This window comes from Phascolarctos cinereus, unplaced genomic scaffold (assembly GCF_003287225.1).
Source record: "Phascolarctos cinereus isolate Bilbo 61053 unplaced genomic scaffold, phaCin_HiC Scaffold_2;HRSCAF=192, whole genome shotgun sequence".
Lineage (NCBI taxonomy): Eukaryota > Metazoa > Chordata > Mammalia > Diprotodontia > Phascolarctidae > Phascolarctos > Phascolarctos cinereus.
The window spans coordinates 214,430,155-214,448,376 of record NW_027555625.1 but is presented as its reverse complement, the minus strand read 5'-3'; the positions used below and the strand labels follow the sequence as shown (position 1 = coordinate 214,448,376).

Here is an 18,222-nt window from a genome sequence, read left to right as displayed (position 1 = left end):
GCAAAATTATTCATAACTGCTTTATTTATAATAGCATAAAAAGATACAACCTGTATTTCAATTATTAGAAAATGGCTGAATTATTTATTAATGCCATGGAATTTTATAAATTTAAAGAATACAAGAAAATATGGAAAGACCAAATGAACTGATGCAAAATGAGACTGGCAGAACCAGTCCCAGGTACATATTGACTACTACTTTTTCAAATAAAATTGAAATCAAAAGGCAATGGACAGACTTGAAAGTACAGGGGCAGAGAACATATTTTCTTTTCCTTTTTCCCTGCTAATTTACTTGGTTTGACTTTGGTTAATTAAAAATGGTAAATGGGTAAATAAAAATACATATTATTGTATGTCTAATTATTTTTGAGAATTTAATTTAAAATAAAAAATGTAACTGCCAGGGCAGATTCATAAAGACTGAATAAACCAGACAGAATGAAAAATTTGGTGTATCTGATTCTTTCAAACATTTTATTAAGTACCTATACACAGGCCACTGTGTACGCAAAGATAACACCATTTCTCTGCTCTCAAGGATTCACAATCTAAACCATTTGAAAATAATAGCACCATAAGGTTGTAAAGCACTTTGCAGTCTCCAAAAGTGTTATGTTCTTACATTTGTAATAACACTGTGAGGTACTTAAGTATTATCTCCATCTTAAAGATGAAGCAGTTGAAAGAGTAGGCCTCGTAAGTAGTAAGCCCAAGTATTCTGACTCCAAATCCACTATATTTCCTACTACATCATGATACAACTGGAAAAATGACAAAAACCAATATTTCCAGATTTCTGTTACTCATAAAAACACAAATTTGGCAGATGCAGATCAGTACTACTTTTTTTAGTAGACCTAGTTCTCTTATGCAATTTCCTGGTTTTTTTCTTAATTTTGCAAAAACTTTTAAATATTTTTAGTTGGGAGACATGAAACTCATGTATTTTCTTTTAAAACAGGTACTTAACTGTAATTTTTTTCTTGCCTATCTTAAAAAACCCTTTTCTCCAAAGACTATTCATAAACTCCCTCTCCTAAGGTTGGTGGGTTACCTCAATGGCTCCACAAAAATCAAACAAGTAAATGCATCAAAGCCTTGGGTGCCATGTGATTGCTTGGGGAAGCAAGTGAGGAAAAATGCTACTTTTTGATTGGCTCTTAAGTACCTATTTGGAGACAGCCAGGTTAAGGCAATATAGTGACGGTTAGGTAGAAATGACAAACTGTATACCACTTAAAATGCTCAGGCTTTTATAGTATCTTTTCTCTGTGCTATATTTTCATTGTGCTGTAAATCAATAGAACATTCTAAAATGAAGCCAAAAGGAAATCATGATGCAAAAATGATCAGAAATAGGATCAGTGCTAACTATGAAGTAATACCCAAACAATACACAAATATCCTCAATAAAAACTGCTTTCCAATAATCAAATTTTTAGCAATTTATTCTGAAGGTTGATTTTAAGACAATGTGAAAAAATAAAAACAAAGAATATGCTCATTAAATAAGTATGTTCATTAAATAAAGAATAAGGGAAATATGTTCCCTTCTGGAGTTACTGAAAACAAGATCTGTGGTCCTGAAGATTCATATATTTTCAAAAGAAAAAAAATCATGGCAATATAAACTGCCTCTTAATCGTACATATCTACAGTAACAACCAAATTATTTTATTCTTTTCCCGAAATTAGTTTCGATCCTCAAATTGTGACTTGTTTTTTAAGAGATACGATGCTAGAAATTCAATGGGATTTGGAGGTCTGAAAAGAAAAAGAGATCCAAGATTTAGAATCTATTCCAGATGTATCCATCCAAGGAGACTATTATAAAAATGACACTGTATTATTGCCTTGTAATAACCATTTAACACAATTTCACAAGAAATTTCTTACCAAAATTCAAGCAAAAGAATGTCTTTATTCTATTTCATTGTAACACAAGAAAATCATTTACATCTTTGGCAAATACCCACGTAGTTCTCTAAATTGAAACTGATAATTATTTTTGGTTTTCACCTTCACTCCTAATTAAAATATAACATTTTATATCTTCAATTCAGACATGAGAAAGCATCGTGTTGTAGTGTACAAAGCTGCCTTAAGTGCCAAGAAAACTTGGGCTTTAGGTCTCACCTCTAACTGGCTGTGTGACCCTAAGCAATTCTTAAACCTCTCAAGTGTTCTAGGCAGCTCCCTAAAACTGTAAGATGCACTGCTAGAGGAAGTTTCCTCACTGAGAGATCCTTATAGAAAAGAAATCATAGGTCCAGTCAATACCCCTATCCTACAACTATATGGGCAGGCTTCATGACTACAAAGCAATAAGATGGGATTTTCAAATAAATGTACTGTGAGTCACATATCCAAATGCATGCTAACCTCTTCAAAGTAATCACTGGACATGGCTATACACAATTTCAGTGACAGTGCCATTGGCCAAAATATTTTTGGAACTCTCTTTTAGAGTTAACTTTCAGAGCCTGGTGCACACTTCTGAACATACTTAGTGGAGTCTAGTCTTCAATCTGTGAAAGTGGTTTTGATTTTAGAAACAAGACAAAACTTATTCAAAGAGAAGTCTCATGAGTAAATGGGTAATTAAGCTGGAAAATGTAATTTGTAGTTAAAAAATAAAAGTTATAAAATGAAAAAGCTGGTTTCTTTTTGTTTCTGAAGACAAAAGCCAAGATCCAAAAATGATTTAAACAACTGAATTCAACAATACTTATTAAGGAGAGATACAAAGAGGCAAAAAAGAGAGTCCCTAACCTCAAGACCTTACTTTCTGCTGGGGAGTTAAGAAAAATCTTTTGAAATAGGTAGTACCTGAGCTGTGCTTCGAAGGAAGCCAGGAATTCCACAAGGTCAAAGTGAGGAAGGAGGGTGTCTAGACATCAGGGACATCCTATGTAGAGGCAATGAGACAATAACATCTATGGAAAAACCTAGAAGGCCAATGTGGCTGGAATGGAAAGTAACATGAAGTAAAACTGGAAAGTTAGATGGGAAAGCCAGACTGTGGAGGGCTTTAAAAACCAGACTTCAGAGTTTGTACTTATTTTTGAGTGGGGGTGATGTGACATAGTCACATCTGCTTTATGAATATTAATTTGGAAGCTATTAGAAGGAAAAGACTGGAATCCAATAGAGTACAGCATATGAATATCAATTTGGAAGTTATGTGGACGACAGATTAGAAATAAAAGACTAGAATCCAATAAAGAGAGGGAATGATCAAGGGGGCAAGCACCCAGAGGAAAAGAGAAGGGATAGAATCAAGAACATAAGTGGAAGGGTTAGTTTTAAAAAGAAGGCGGCTCATCTCCTTATGAGGAACTGGAAGAGAGAAGCAAATAAAGGCCAATAAAAAGAGTTCTAAAGTACAAAGTAAAGAGGCTCGTGATGGATGGTCTCTATTTTCTTCGATTTTTTTGTGTGTGTGTGAAGCAATTGGGGTTAAGTGTCTTGCCCAGAGTGACACAGCTAGTGTTATGTGTCTGAGGCCGGATGTGAACTCAGGTCCTCCGGATTCCAGGGCTGGTGCTCATTTCACTGTACCACCTAGCTGCCCTGATGGCCTCTATTTTCTCAGTAGAACAAAAGTGGAGGTCCTCTGCTGAGGAGCAGGGAAGAGGTAATGATAGTAGCTTGATGGGAGAGGAAAAATATTGGAATAGTCACTTCAGAGAGTATGATAAAATTCATCAGGGAAAGACTGCCACATAAGCAGGGGGGACACAGCTGAGATAACTTATATTTGTAGTAAAACCAGCCAGTACATTTGTGACTTTCTCCAGAACTGCTCATATACAAAGAGAAAGTGGATGGGTTGAAGAGGGTTTGGTTCTGGCAAATATGAATGTCAATATGCTCAAAGAACCTGGGTACTTGACAAAGAATGGCTGAAATATTTTAACTCAGGGTCAAGACTGTGAAAGAACTGGAAAAATCATAGTGAGGATAAAGAGTAGTTCATAGAACTCAAAAGGTTCCACCTCACACTCCTTGGACTGGTAAATATGACCAAAAGGTAAAATAACAATAGTTAAAGGAGCTATGGAAGGAAAAAACAATAACAGAATTGTGAATTACCTCAATCACTCTGGAAAAAAATTAGAAACAATATACAAAAAAGTCATTAAACTATACACATACCCTTTGACCCAACAACATTGCCATGAGGCACATATCACATAAATAAGCACATTCAATACAGAATTCAACATATTTTCCCCTAAATCCATCCTTCCTCCAAACTTATTTGTTTCTGTTGACAACACCAACATCCTTCCCAAGTAGGTTAAGGATACAAGTACAAGAATGTTTATAAGCAGCACTTCTGTTGCAGCAAAGAACTGGAAATAGGTATCTGTCTATTGGGGTAATGGCTGAACAAATTGTGGTACATGAATGTAATGAAATATTATGGCACCCTAAGAAATGATGAATACAAGATTCAGAGAAATGTGGTAAGCATACAAACTGATACAGAGTAAAATCAACTATAAGATGCATTGTTAGAGTACATTTATTTGAAAATCCCATCTTACTACTTCATAGTCATGAAGCCTGCCCATGTATTTGTGGGATAGGGATATTCACTGGGCCTATGATTTCTTTGCTATAAGGAACTCTCAGTGAGAATGAAGGGAAAAGCATTTATTAAGTGCTTACTACATACTAAGCACTGATGATATAAACAGGAAGTGAGAAGGTACCTGCTCTCAAGGAGTTCAAACTCTAATATAGGAGTTAAAAAAGAAAATTTAACTACAAGATAGATGTAAAGGCCTAAAAGTTTTAAAAGTATATTGGCTAGAATAGGTTTAGGTGAGTTGAAGCAAGAGAGACTGAAGAACAGGAGGCTGAGGTGGAAAAGATGAATTTCAGAGTTCTGGATCAAGGAAGTAGAATAATTACAGATAATGGTCATATCAAGGGCATGGCCATGCCTCTCTTTGTGGATAAGATAAAATAAATATGAAGGTCAGAGAAGCTGAGGAGACTGATGAACTGGAAAGCCAGGGTGTTTACACCTGTACTGATATGTAAATTGAAGTTACCCAAGTATGAAGGCAAGGGTTAAATTAGAAAGGAAGATGACAAGATAAAGAGGCAACATTCTGGAATAAGTTTAAAGGCTCCACAAGGTGACTACATTAAAGGAGATCACACCCATTTGGATGTATAAATTAATCTCATTATTTTACAGTCACTTCTTACATCATGGTTTTACATTGGGACAATTTTAAATACCATCACCTTGGAACACAAAGTTTACTATTAACATCTCACCATTTCATCATTTTTGTATACTTTATTATATTTCAGAAGTCTAAATAGCTGGATTTGAGGCTAATAATAATGGCATATTTCATTTATGTCACAACATGGTATATTACATTGACATATGACCTACATCTGCCCAAAGAAGTTAAGACTTGAAATACCAATTTTCTCTAACTGAAAAAACTAATTAACATCTGCTTCACATGTAAACAAGGCAGATTTCATTTTTATTTTATAGCAATTTGCTGAAGTTATTTTTAAAATTCCAATATTTGTCATTCAAAACCTTTTTTTGAAACCTTAATCTTTATTAAAAGTACAACCCCAGTTATACTTATTTAATAGGAGGGAAAATAGCAGAGATAAAATAACTCACCTTTAGTTTAAATACATCAATAATAAATCCAAATACCCATAGAATAATTCCAATTTCATTGGAATCTTAAATTGTGCACATAAAAATCAAAACAAACATCTAAGCATGTATTACATCAAAACTATACTTGACAGAAGTAGTAGCAACTTGCACATCTAGTTCTAAATACAAGATAATACTCACCTCTTTAAGCCTGAGATATGTTCCTAAGTTGTACTATGGTAAATTTTCAAATTTATTTCTGACAAAATTTAAACTCATTATACTAGGACACAATGGGCACTAAAATGATGACTAACTTCATTAGCAAAAAAGATCTTTTCCAATGGCTCTATTTACCTAAAAAGAAATCAATTAGCTAGGAGTCAGGGGAAAATAAAAAGACATTAAAGGGAGAAATAACTATAAAGCCAAAGGTGTTACAAATCAAGATGATTTCCAATTTTACTCTAATTTATTCTACTTAATTTACAGGCAATAATAACAGGCAAAAAAAAAGTTAACTTTACAAACAGATTATCTTTACTACACAATAAAATGTAAATCACAATCAAGCAACAAATATTAGAGTAAATCTACTGGCCGTTTTATCTCCTCAGGTGACTTGAGGGGAAAGTAGTAGCATAAATGCATTATCATCACTGCTACTACTTGAATCCTTTTCCTATCATTGTCTAATTGACCCAGAGAATACCCTGGAAAAAGACAAATCCAATGGTGGCAATGATATCTCTATGAATACCAAGTCTTCTCATAACTTCCCTTAAGATCTTTCTTCAAGAACAGGAAAGGAAAAGAAATGGCATGGAAAACCATTCCTACCAACCTCTGGGTTGAATTGGGTATCTAGAAAAGGGCAGTTCCAAGAACAAGACTCAAATATCATCTACTGTCTCTACTTAGACTCAACCTCAGGCTTACAAGTACTTACAACTCATATAGTCGTTTCAAAACGTAAAATACTTATGTTAACACACATACAGTACTTTAAAAAAATATGAATTATTTGCAAAAGAACTGCAAATCAGATTGCATGTGTTATCTCACCTTTCTTTTGCAAGCACAGCAAGTCCCTGTAATAAAATAGGTACAACAGTCTGATCCAAGTAGGCACGAGTTGGCAATGATTGAAGGTCCACCTTCTGTTTTGATGACTTTTCTGCATTAATCTTCTCATTTTCCACTATTCGCTAATAAATTAAAAAATGATGTATCAATCTGACACATTAAATCATCTTGAGTGTCAAAAATAAACTAAGGAACAGGTTAAGTATCTCAAGGCAGATCAATAAAGAAATAAAATGTTATTCAGTTAGAATACTTCAATTCCCAAATCTCTCTCTACCAAGGACCTACCCAAATTTCTCTCATCAAATTTCATTCAGGTTACTTCTCCCCTTAAGCCCCATAACTGCTAATCATTTCATGTTTGTAATATCATTAGACTTTTCTCTTTTACATCTGCTTTTAAAAATTCCCTTTATATTTCTGACAACAAATATTCCTTTTCTTTTTCCACTAAAATATTTGTCATAACTTTTACTCAACCTCTCTACCTTGCAATAACCCTCAAACCCAAATGCATTTTTAAGCTTTGAGAGTTCCCTTCCACATTGATCCCCCCAACCAATTTCCAAAAAACCAGAATCATATGAGGTAGAAATATTTTACTGAAATTCTCAATTTGGTTTCTTTGTAATTTAGTATTTTAGAAATTTAGGGCAGAAAATCATAAAAGGCAATGTCTGAATCAAATAGGGGTGGGTAGGTGGGTGTGTGTGTGTAATGTAAATACTTTTCTGGCTAAATTAGTTTTTACCCAAGCCATAGCAAAACTGTATACAGAGGACAAAAGACACATTTTTATACTAATTTTACACATTAAAAAAAAGAATTTACTATAAAGAGCAGGTACCAACATCAACAATATTAAGTGTTCTTTGACTAACTATTATTACAAAAGGATAAAGAGAAGGCACTATATGAGATCAGAATATCTCCAACCCAATCTGTTATTTAAACAAGCTGTCAATTTTTAAAAATTGTTAAATGGAGAAGGTAAAAACGCTGACTATCTCCATGTCTTAGAGAAGTTCAAGCAATGAAAACTAGGCCCTAGAATAAAAAGGCCAGCAATTATGTCCCAGTTACCCTTGGCAAGAAAAATGGTAGCCAAAGACAATACCGGTTTAAAATTCACTTACAAAATAACATGAAAGAAGATGACAAAAGATCTAAAGAAGGTAAAGTAAAAGTGAGCAGTACTGCCTCTTTTAAAGAATGAAAAACAGACAGTTATTGCTTTACATAAAGAAATTTGAAAGAAATCTGTGTTCCAAAAAAAATTGGGAAAATTCTTTACGTAAAGCAGACATTATACAATAAGATGCTGCATGATTCAGGCAGTATAAACGCTATGGGGAAGCTCAGAAGCATCTTTAAGTCAGTTCCTACATATCTGCAGACAGTGAGTGATACTATGCCTCTCCCTGTGTTCAACAGTGATCTTTATATTTTCACCATAGCTGGCATCAAATATGCTTTTGAGGGGAAGAGTGAAGCACCTCATAAGCACAAGCCAACTAATTAGAAAATATGAAGAAGGACAAAAACTATGATCAATAGTTTGTGAACCTAGTGTTGAAGTAGTGAACGACCCTGCCCAGATAAAGGCACATGTAAAAGGCAGTGCTTGCATGAAGGTGACTTACCAGTTGAAAAAAAGAGAAGGTACTGTTCTAGAAATAGAGAAACTATTTAACTATGTGGACAGAAGACCAGACTCAGAAGAATATTGCTTTAAGCTTGATAACAATTTCAGCCAAGGCTCAAAGATTCTTTGAAGATTTGAAGGTAAAGTACCCTGAAGGAACACAGGTATCTACTACAGCAAGCACCGGTTGGTCTGCATGATTTTAAAACTATGCAGGATTTCATAATGAGCATGTATCAGAAGAGGCTGATAGTGCAGATACAGAAGCAGCAAAGAAGTTGCCAGAAAAACAATAGACAAAAGTCTGTGCTTACCAGAGCAAATTTTTAGGATAGAGGAAACCAGCCTATTTTATCAAAGAATTCCATCTTCGACCTACTTCTTGATGGAAGAAGAAACTATGCCAGGGCATAAAACTTCGAAAAATAGATTTATTCTCCTGTTTGGAGGAAATGTATCTAGGACTTGTAAATTAAGAGCAGTTCTTGTGCACCACTCAGAAAATCCCAGAGCACTGAAAAAAATCAGCAGAGTAACACTATCAGTGCATTATTTCACTAATCCTAAGGCATGAATAACCAATATCATCTTTCAACAATAGTTTACGCATTGCTTCATTCCCTCTTCATCTAGATGATTTTAAATGAAAATGTACAAGTTCTCTACCTTCCCCCTAAAGCTACCTCATTATTACAACCTATGGATGAAGGAGTGATTGCAAATTTCAAGGCAGACATATTAATTATGCACTACATTTGCACAGGCAATTGCAAACTTGGATGCAGATTAGGACTTGACAATAAGAGATTCCTGGAAGCCTATAATATTTATCATGCAATCCAGAGTAATGCTAAGACATGGAAAGATGGAACACAGACAAGTATGAAGAGAGTTCAGAAGAGTGTGCCCATAGTTCATTCCCAATTTTCATGGATTTGATAAAAATGAAATGTCTGAAAAAGTGAGAAACAAGACTATAAAATTAACACAAGAATTGGAATTATAAGTGAATGAGAATGTGGAGGAGTTGATTGTGTCTCATGGAGAAGAGCTGTCAATGAGGATCTAACTGAGCTGCTAGCTACAAAGATTGAAGAAGAAGGGGCAGCGAGGTGGCACAGTGGATAGAGCACCGGCCCTGAAGTCAGGAAGACCTGAGTTCAAATCTGGCCTCAGACCAAACACCTGACGCTTACTAGCTGTGTGACCCTGAGCAAGTCACTTAATTCCAACTGCCAAAAAAAAAAAAAAGATTGAAGAAGAAAGAGAAGATTCAGAACCCAAGGCCAATCAAAAAGGTTCACAATGAAACAGTTGGCAGAAACATTTTATCAATTGAGTAAATTTTTTTCTTGGATTCAAAGTAGGATCCAAATACTTCAAAAACTAATTGAGAATAATATTGCTTACTATTGTCAGATCTTCTGAGAGGGAAAAAGAGGCACTATCCAAACACCTCTCAATAGCTTCATAAAAAAAGTTGCAAAGTCGGTCAAAGAACAAATCATAGAAACAGTCTATAATTTCATTAAAGAAAATGACAACAATGATACAACAGACCAAAATTTATGGGATGCAACCAAAGCAGTACTTAGGGGAAAATTTATATCTCTAATCACTTGCATCAATAAAACAGAGAAAAAGCAGATCAACAAACTGGGCATGCAACTAAAAAAAATTGAAAAAGAACAAATTAAAAATCCCCAATTAAACACCAAATTGGAAAATCTGAAAATCAAAGAAGTAAGAAAACCACTGAACTAATAAATAAAATTAGATGCTAGTTTTATGAAAAAAGCAATAAAATAGATAAACCATTGGTTAATTTGATTTTTAAAAGTTAAGAAGAAAAATAAATTACTAGTATCAAAAATGAGAGGGGTAAATTTATCACCAATGAAGAGGAATTAAGACAATTGTTAGGAGCTATTTTGCCCAATTACATGCCAATAAATTTGTCAATTTAAATGAAATGGATGAATATTTACAAAAAATATAAATTACCCAGATTAACAGAAGAAGAAATAAAATACTTAACCTAATCTTAGAAAAAGAAATTGAACAAGTCATCAATGAACTCCCTAAGAAAAAATTCCCAGGACCAGATGGATTCACAAGCAAATTCTACTAAACATTTAAAAAATAATTAATCCCAACACTATATAAACTATGTGGAAAAATAGGTGAAGGAGTCCTACCAAATTCCTTTTATGATACAAACATGATGCTGACACCCAAACCGGAAAGAGGCAAAACAGAGAAAGAAAATTATAGACCAATTATCCTAATGAATATTAACGCAAAAACTTTAAGTAAAATGCTAGCACAGAGATTACAGCATTATATCACAAGAATCATACACTACGACCAGATAGAATTTATACCAGGAATGCAGGGCTGGTTCAGCATTAGGGAAACTATGAACATAACTGACCATATCAATAACAAAAGCAACAAAAATCATATGATTATCTCAATAGATGTATTAAAAGCCTTTGACAAAATACAGCATCCATTCCTATTAAAAACACTAGAGAACATAGGAATAAATGAAGCTTACCTTAAAATGATAAGTAATATTTATCTAAAACAATCAGCAAGCATTATCTGTAATGGGGATAAGCCAGAAGCCTTCCCAATGCAATCAGGGGTGAAGCAAGGATGCCCATCATGACCTCTATTATTTAATATTATGCTACAAATGTTAAATCAAAGGGATGCTCATCAACTGGAGAATGACTAAATGCCTGTGGTATACGACTGTAACGGGATATTGTTGTGCTATAAGAAATGACAAGCAGGATGATGACAGAAAAACCTGGACTTGCAAGAACTGATGCATAGTGACGTGAACAAAACCAGGAGAATGCTGTACACAGTAACAGCAATATTGCATAATGAAGAACTGTGAATGATTTAGCTATTCTCAGCAATATAACGATCCGAGACAAGACAATCTCAAAGGACTAATGATGAAGCATACTATCTACCTCCAGAGAGTTAATATTGATTGAATACAGACTGATTCATGCTATTTTTCACTTTCATTTTTTCTTTTATTCTAGTCTTTGAACAAAATGACCAATATAGAATTGTTTTACATAATTGCACATGTATAATCTATATCTGATTGCTTACTGTCTCAAGGAGGAGGAAAGAGGGAGAGGAAGGAGGAGGGGTGGGACAGAATTTGGAACTCAAAGCTTTAAATAAAAATTTTTAAAAATTGGAGGGAAAAAATGTTGCACAGCAATCACCAGTGATAAAGGCTAGGTGAAGCAAGTAGGGAAGGAGTAACATATTGCACACCTATGTTAACTTTACTATACGGTATTGTGCATACTTTATCATTAACTTTACCTATCATTTCATAATTCTGTTTATAATCATGATACAGTATTTAGTATGTCTACATTTTAGTACATTTTATGACTTGCATAAAGGTACTATTTTGTGTATGCCTTTGTTATATAGGCTAAGTAAAGTGAATAGGTAGGGGCAAATTTGCATTATGTAACAATCCTTTTACATTGAGGTCTGCTGAATGGTCCATTTATGTAAACTGAGAACTGTATGTACAGAAAATATGAAAGCTGAGAATTTGTTTTGAGATCAATGCCAATATTTTGTAGATGAAAACCAGGGCATCGAACAAATAAAATGGAACCAATGTGCTTAAAGTTTTTATCATGTCCTATCAAAATTGAACTCATCCAACTAAGAACGAAATTTACTATGTGAGGAAGCATCAAAAACACTTAAGAAAATGAAGTCATCTAACCTCTAGGTTAAGCCTGAGTCTTAGTTTCCTTATCTGCAAAACACAGAGGGCCATACTAGGTGATCTGTAAAGGTCCCTTTCAGCTCTAAAGCCTACATTATAATCCTTTGATTCAAAAAGCAGCTGAATTGATTTATTCATTTAACAAGAATTTGTTATCTGACCAAATGAATACAGACTAAATCCATACTGGAAGTAACCCAATTTTAAAAATACCCAGGAATGGATTTTTAGTATGTCCTAAGAAAGGGAATGTGTCAAAGGAATGGAGATTAAAGTGCTCTGAAAACCCTTTAAAAAAAAAAGGCAGCTAAGAAGGCATCACCAACCACCAATTAGTCATTACCATGAGCCTGCTTTTTAATCTTTATTACAATAGTAATATGTGTGTGCATATACATACATATATACATCAAGAATACCCTAGACAATACTACAGCATGATAGTTTTTTATAAATATTTTCTATAGTAGATCAATTTTTCAGTCATGAAAAAAACCTAAGTATTTAAGAGAAAAAATTGTCACAAAGACTCTCCTCAAAAAAAGATATCTTCCAAGCATATCTTAAAAGTACACAAAACTAAGAGATACAACTACAGAGACAACCTTGTTCAATAATCCACTGACAACAGGTGACTATAAAAGATTAATGCTCAACCAAGGTGCTTGCCAGCGTCATGGAAGATGTCCTGCAGAGATTACAAAGACAATAAAGAAACATTTATTAAGTACTATAAGATGTGCAAAGTGGTTTCCTCATAATCACCTTGTGAGGCGAGTAATAAAAGTACTATTATTTCACATTTTACATAAAAGAATTCCTTACTGATGGCAAGTTCTCCAATGTTCCTACTCACAGATGAAATTGTACTAATTATATCAAGACTCGTCAGTGAAACTCACAGAATTTGAAAATAGTCTAACAATCCACAGCAAAAGAAAAAAAAAGGATGAAAAATACATATTGCATAGACGTTGATATGCAACTGCACAGTCAAGTTAGCCCACATATATATGTGTATGGATGGATGGATGGATGGATAATCAGCTGAGCCAAGAACTAAATAAAGAAATACTGGGCTGGAGCACATTTGAGAAACTACAAAGTACTTTTCATTATCTAAAACCAATATAAAAGTCCCATCTCTGTTACGCTAATATTCACTAGTGACGCTATCTAGCAATGAATTGTAGAACACAATCTCATAAGAATCAAAATTACTAAAACTTCAAATGGCAATGAAAAGCAGGCTGAAACTTATTACCAACAATAACCATCACTTGCTGGTATCATCTAAAACATCTCTAGAACACAAGTTGCCAGAAAAAGAGATGTGGGGGCCATACAGTAAGAATGAGAGGCAGAAGATTTTCTGATTGCTGCAGTGGTATCCTAGGGATATTATAAAAGATAGGAAAAAAGGGCTCCAGGGTATGTATGAAAGATTTATAGAAACATGTGGAAATGAACTGTATGAAACGAGCACGTATAGAGCAGTTGTAACGTGCATTAGTGGAGAAAATATCCAATGACAGTATAACAAATACAAATCACATTACACAAAAACTGTTTTTGGGCTCAATTTGTAACAATGATACTACTAATCATTATACCTATAATTTAACTATTTTTTAAAATGCCCCTCCTTTTTATTCTTTATATATTCACCCCTCCATTCCACACCAACGAAAATGGTAAGTCACTGTGGTGGGGTCTCTGTCCTAGAGCAAAAACCATCATCTTTCTAAAGCATTATTTTATTGCAAAAGGAAAAAAAAGAAAAAGCAACACAGAATTCAAGGACATTTTAAAAAGTTATATCACTATCTACTATCTAAACCTTGAAGAAGTGAAAAAGCTAAGAAAGAACACACCATTTATTTATGCCAAGAAGCACAGTCCATTATATATTTTAATATTAAAGCCAAAACCAAAACTTCAAATAGGAAGCACAACTACCAGATATCCTAAAAGTTAGAGATATATACTAACTTACAAAAAATTCCTTTCACTAACTATATTTCAGTTATAACACTAAATTAATCTATTTCAATACCTCAGAAAACACAGGATGAAAATTAGTTAAGAAAAGGGCTGTAGCTGTGCCTTAAGTTCAAATCATTTGTCAAGGAGGTAAGTAGGAATGTCTTATGGGTGCAAAATACAAGCAAGTTATGTTACCTCTACACCTGATGCAACACAATGGTGCATCAAAAACAATATCCTGTATTGCTAAAAGCGGCTGTTCTAATTATTCATCAATACCAAAAAAAAATCAGTCTATACAAAATAATAACTAGTATTTATATAGTCTTTTAAGCTTTCCAAAGCACTTTACAAATTTTATCTCATTTTTATCCTTATGGCAACCCTGGTAAGTGCTAATCACCCCCATTTTACAGGCAAGGAAACTGAGGCAGACAGATTTAAGCAACTTGCTCAGGGTCACAAAGCTAGTTAAGTGCCTGAAACTGGATTTGAACTCAGGATTTCCTGACTCCCAAGTCCACCATCTACTGTGCCACATGACTGCCTTTTGGTACTGATCACAAAACTTCTGAAGTCAAAAGATCCAGGAGCTCTGCTATTAACTACCCATTTGACTGCAGGTAAACACCACCTTCCAAGCCTCAGTTTTCTCAACTGAAAATGATGAATAAACACTTACCAAGTGCCAGGTACAGTGTTAAGCACTAGGGACAGAAATAAAAGTAAAGCAAATAAACAAATAAGTCTTTGTGTTCAAAAGGCTTACATTCTAAGAGGGGAAGACAATAAATATAGAGAAGTGATGGCTAAGGAGGAGTATTCTGGGTAGTGAAATCAAAGGGTTGTTAGTTGGTTAATTTCTAAAATTCCTTACAGCTCTAAATCTTCCATTCTACTAATACAGCACTAAAAAAATCTACCAGCTACTTCATCAAAGCCAATTCTAATAGTAGGGGAATTCGGAGAGCACTTTTTCAATCTTACTTCAACTAAATCCAATTGACATCAGGTCCATTAACTCTGAAATGCATTTCTCCTTTATTTCCAAAACATGTCCCTTCTTTCTTTCACTTTCTTTTTTCTTTCTTTCTTTTTTTTTTGGTGAGGTAATCAGTGTTAAGTGACTTACCCAAAGTCACATAGCTGGTAAGTGTTATGCGTCTGAGGCCAGATTTGAACTTAGGTCCTCCTGATTACAAGGCTGGAGCTCTGTCCACTGCACCACCTAGCTGCCCCTTTCACTTACTTTTAAATAATATTCACCCATCTTATTTTTCACGAAAACTTTTTTTATTGAGTACCTACCTCTGGTCATTCTATTTTTAAAAATTAAGTTCCTATTATATGCAAGGGAAAATCCCCTTATCATTAATATATATTATTTACATAATATATAATAATTTTATATAACAAAATAAAATTGTGTATAATTTATATATAATAGCTTATATATTAATACTAAAATGATTCTCCCTTGCATATTATATATGTACACTTGCATAATATATACATATATAATATACACACATATGCATATATACACACAGAAAAACACACAAATAACATATATTGGAAAATAAATTTACTGGAAAACAAAAGGAGGTACGTGCTTTACTGTCATATATAAAGCATATGCTTCCTTTTGGTTTCCAATGAATTTATCCTCCTTCCCCCTTTAGATTGTCTAATGGCTAGAACTGTTCCTGTTCCCTCTGTTATACATCCCCACCTAGAACAGTGCTTGGCACATAGTAACCTGTGAATTCAATGATATTGAATTGAACTAAAAGTTATCTCAACAGTAACTCCCATAGCATTCTGTATTTGTTGGCCAATTAATCAATATTGACTAGCAATCACATGAGTCAACAGAGAGAAATCTTTTGATTATTCAAATAACTCAAAAAGTAATGTAAAGATCAATCAATCAATCAACAAGCATTTATTACATACCTACTAAGTGCCAAGTACTATGCTAAGTGCTATAGATATGAAAACAATAGACATTCCTACAGTCAAAGGGCTTACATTCTATCATGGGAAACAACAGGTATAAATAAAAGAGAACACAAAGCATATGCAAGGTAAATACAAAGTAATTGTCAGGGGGCACTAGTAACTGAAGGGAATAGAAAAGGCCTCATGTAGGCAATAGCATATGAACTGACATAAAACCCACCACCACTGCCCACCAAATAAAGTAATCGGACAACCTTCAGAAATGTTTTCTTCAGACCGGTTTTAATAAGATTATTTTATAGATGCAAAAGAAGATAACTACACTGTATACTACAGGACAGAGAATCCAAATGCAATAAAAGCAAATTGTCAGTAAGATTAATCTAGCATATAACACCACTGTAAAATACTATATAACAGAAAATTCAAATGCAATAAAAGCAAACTGTCAGTAAGATTAAAAAGTCAAGCATATACCATCACCAGCATCCAGGTCTCCCTCATTTGCAAGTCTAACAGAAACAAAAACAAACAACATTCCCGGTTACAACCGGAGCAAAAGTATTACTAGTCAGTCAAAGAAGTGAAGTTTGTTACCTCGACGTTTTCTGTGAGGCCATACTCGGAGTGAGGATTTTCTGAAACCTACAAGACAAGACCAGCGTCAGGGCAGAGCCCCGCGGCCCACCGCGGCCCCGCACCCCCTCCCCCCACAGGCCCCCGGGTACCGGCGTCTGTCCCTCCAGCAGCTGTTCTGGCTCCATGACGCGGGCCCTGCAAGCGGCCGGCTCGGGACGCGAGTCTGGGGAAACAAGGAGAGCCCCGCGTCAGTGACCACCAGAGAGCGGGAGACAAGGAGGGAAGGGACGGGACGGAAGGGACGGGGCCCCGGGACGGCCCGCGGAGCTGGCCGGGGGAACGCGGGGCCGCCCGCCTGCCTGCCCGCAGCGGCGCGGGAGGCAGCGCACAGCCCGGACCCGGCTCCAGAGAGGAGCTCGGAGGGAAGGACGCTCGTTACCGCGCTCAAGTCGAACCGCGCCCAAAAGCCTTGCACCGCACCTCCGTCTCCCTACGGCAAACCGCTCGGGCCGGCCGTAAAGCAAAGACGTCGCGCGAGTGCCGCGCCTGCGCAGATGCCAATCCCCAGCACTGGCTGCAGAAGGGAGGGGTCCCCGTGACCCCTCCCCCCTCAGGGGGCCGCCCCTGGAGCGTGACGAGGAATGGGTTATCCGGGGACCCCTGACGAGGCGAGCACGGGCCGGTCCGTGCCGCCGCCTGAGCCACGGGTTGGCCTCGTTCTCTGCTAACTCTCCTCTCTCCTCCCGTGCTGGGCTTGCCCGATTACCCGCCACCCTCTCCCTAGGAGTTAGTGCTCTCCCGAGCACAGAAGCACTTGGTATATATTTTGTATTGGCTTTTCTGTGTACATGTGCACGCGCGTGGATACACACGCATGTGCTCGTTGGCATGGACCGTTTCCTTTTTTTTTAATCTTTTATGTAACCAAGTGTGTAGCGCCTAGTAGGCACTTAATATGTTTGTTCAGTTGGAATTAAACTAAATTGCTACTGATGGAAAAAAGTACTCTCTTAGGAGAAATTCTAGACAGATACAAATTATCCAGCCGTCTGCTGGAGCTCTCTCCTCGCCAGAAAAACGGCCGCTAATAAGTTCTCGTCTAGTCATAAAGTGGAGGGACCAGCAAAGAGAAGCTTTATTCTGGATCTGATTCTCAGTAAAAGAGGAACTGGTGGTTGGCATAAATCAAACAATCAATATTTATTAAGTGATAACTATGTATCAGGCATTGTGCTAATCAGGGGGGATACAAAAAAAGTCAAAACCTGCTCTCAAGGAGCTTGCGATCTAATGGGAGAAACAACATGAAAACAAATATATATACACACAAGCTATGTGAAGGATAAATTGTTCAGTGGTGTCAGATTCATTGTGACCTCATGGACCACAGCAGACACACCAGGCCCTTCTATCCTCTAGTACCCCTGGAAGTCTATACAAGTTCATGTTCATTTTTTCTGTGACACTATCCATCTCATCCTCTGCCATCCCCTTTTCCTTTTGCCTTCAATCTTTCCCAACATCA

At 35.8% G+C, this 18,222-nt stretch overlaps 1 protein-coding gene across 2 annotated transcripts; it reads right to left on the bottom strand.

Annotated features, from left to right (window-relative positions):
* Window positions 1-451: 451 nt before the first annotated feature.
* On the bottom strand, window positions 452-17,254 carry DPY30 (dpy-30 histone methyltransferase complex regulatory subunit). 2 transcript variants are annotated; one of them, XM_020972361.2, is made up of 5 exons: window positions 17,178-17,254; window positions 16,847-16,920; window positions 16,716-16,763; window positions 6,721-6,863; window positions 452-1,769 (listed from the first exon to the last, which is right to left on the bottom strand). In XM_020972361.2, the coding sequence occupies exons 2-5, from the start codon at window positions 16,880-16,882 to the stop codon at window positions 1,697-1,699; spliced, it is 300 nt and encodes a 99-aa protein (XP_020828020.1). In that variant the 5' UTR covers window positions 16,883-16,920; window positions 17,178-17,254; the 3' UTR covers window positions 452-1,696. The 2 variants fall into 2 exon arrangements, with proteins under 2 accessions (XP_020828020.1, XP_020828021.1); XM_020972362.2 differs by having other exon boundaries at window positions 17,137-17,247.
* Between the last annotated feature and the right edge of the window lie 968 nt (window positions 17,255-18,222).

Excerpts from the sequence above, each read along its gene's own strand:
- DPY30 (XM_020972361.2), bottom strand. The coding sequence starts at position 16,882 with ATGGAGCCAGAACAGCTGCTGGAGGGACAGACGCCG. Across the intron at positions 6,864-16,715 it reads GCCTCACAGAAAACGTCGAG|CGAATAGTGGAAAATGAGAA; the intron begins GTAACAAACTTC and ends TTAATTTATTAG. Across the intron at positions 1,770-6,720 it reads GCTGTGCTTGCAAAAGAAAG|ACCTCCAAATCCCATTGAAT; the intron begins GTGAGATAACAC and ends TTTTCTTTTCAG.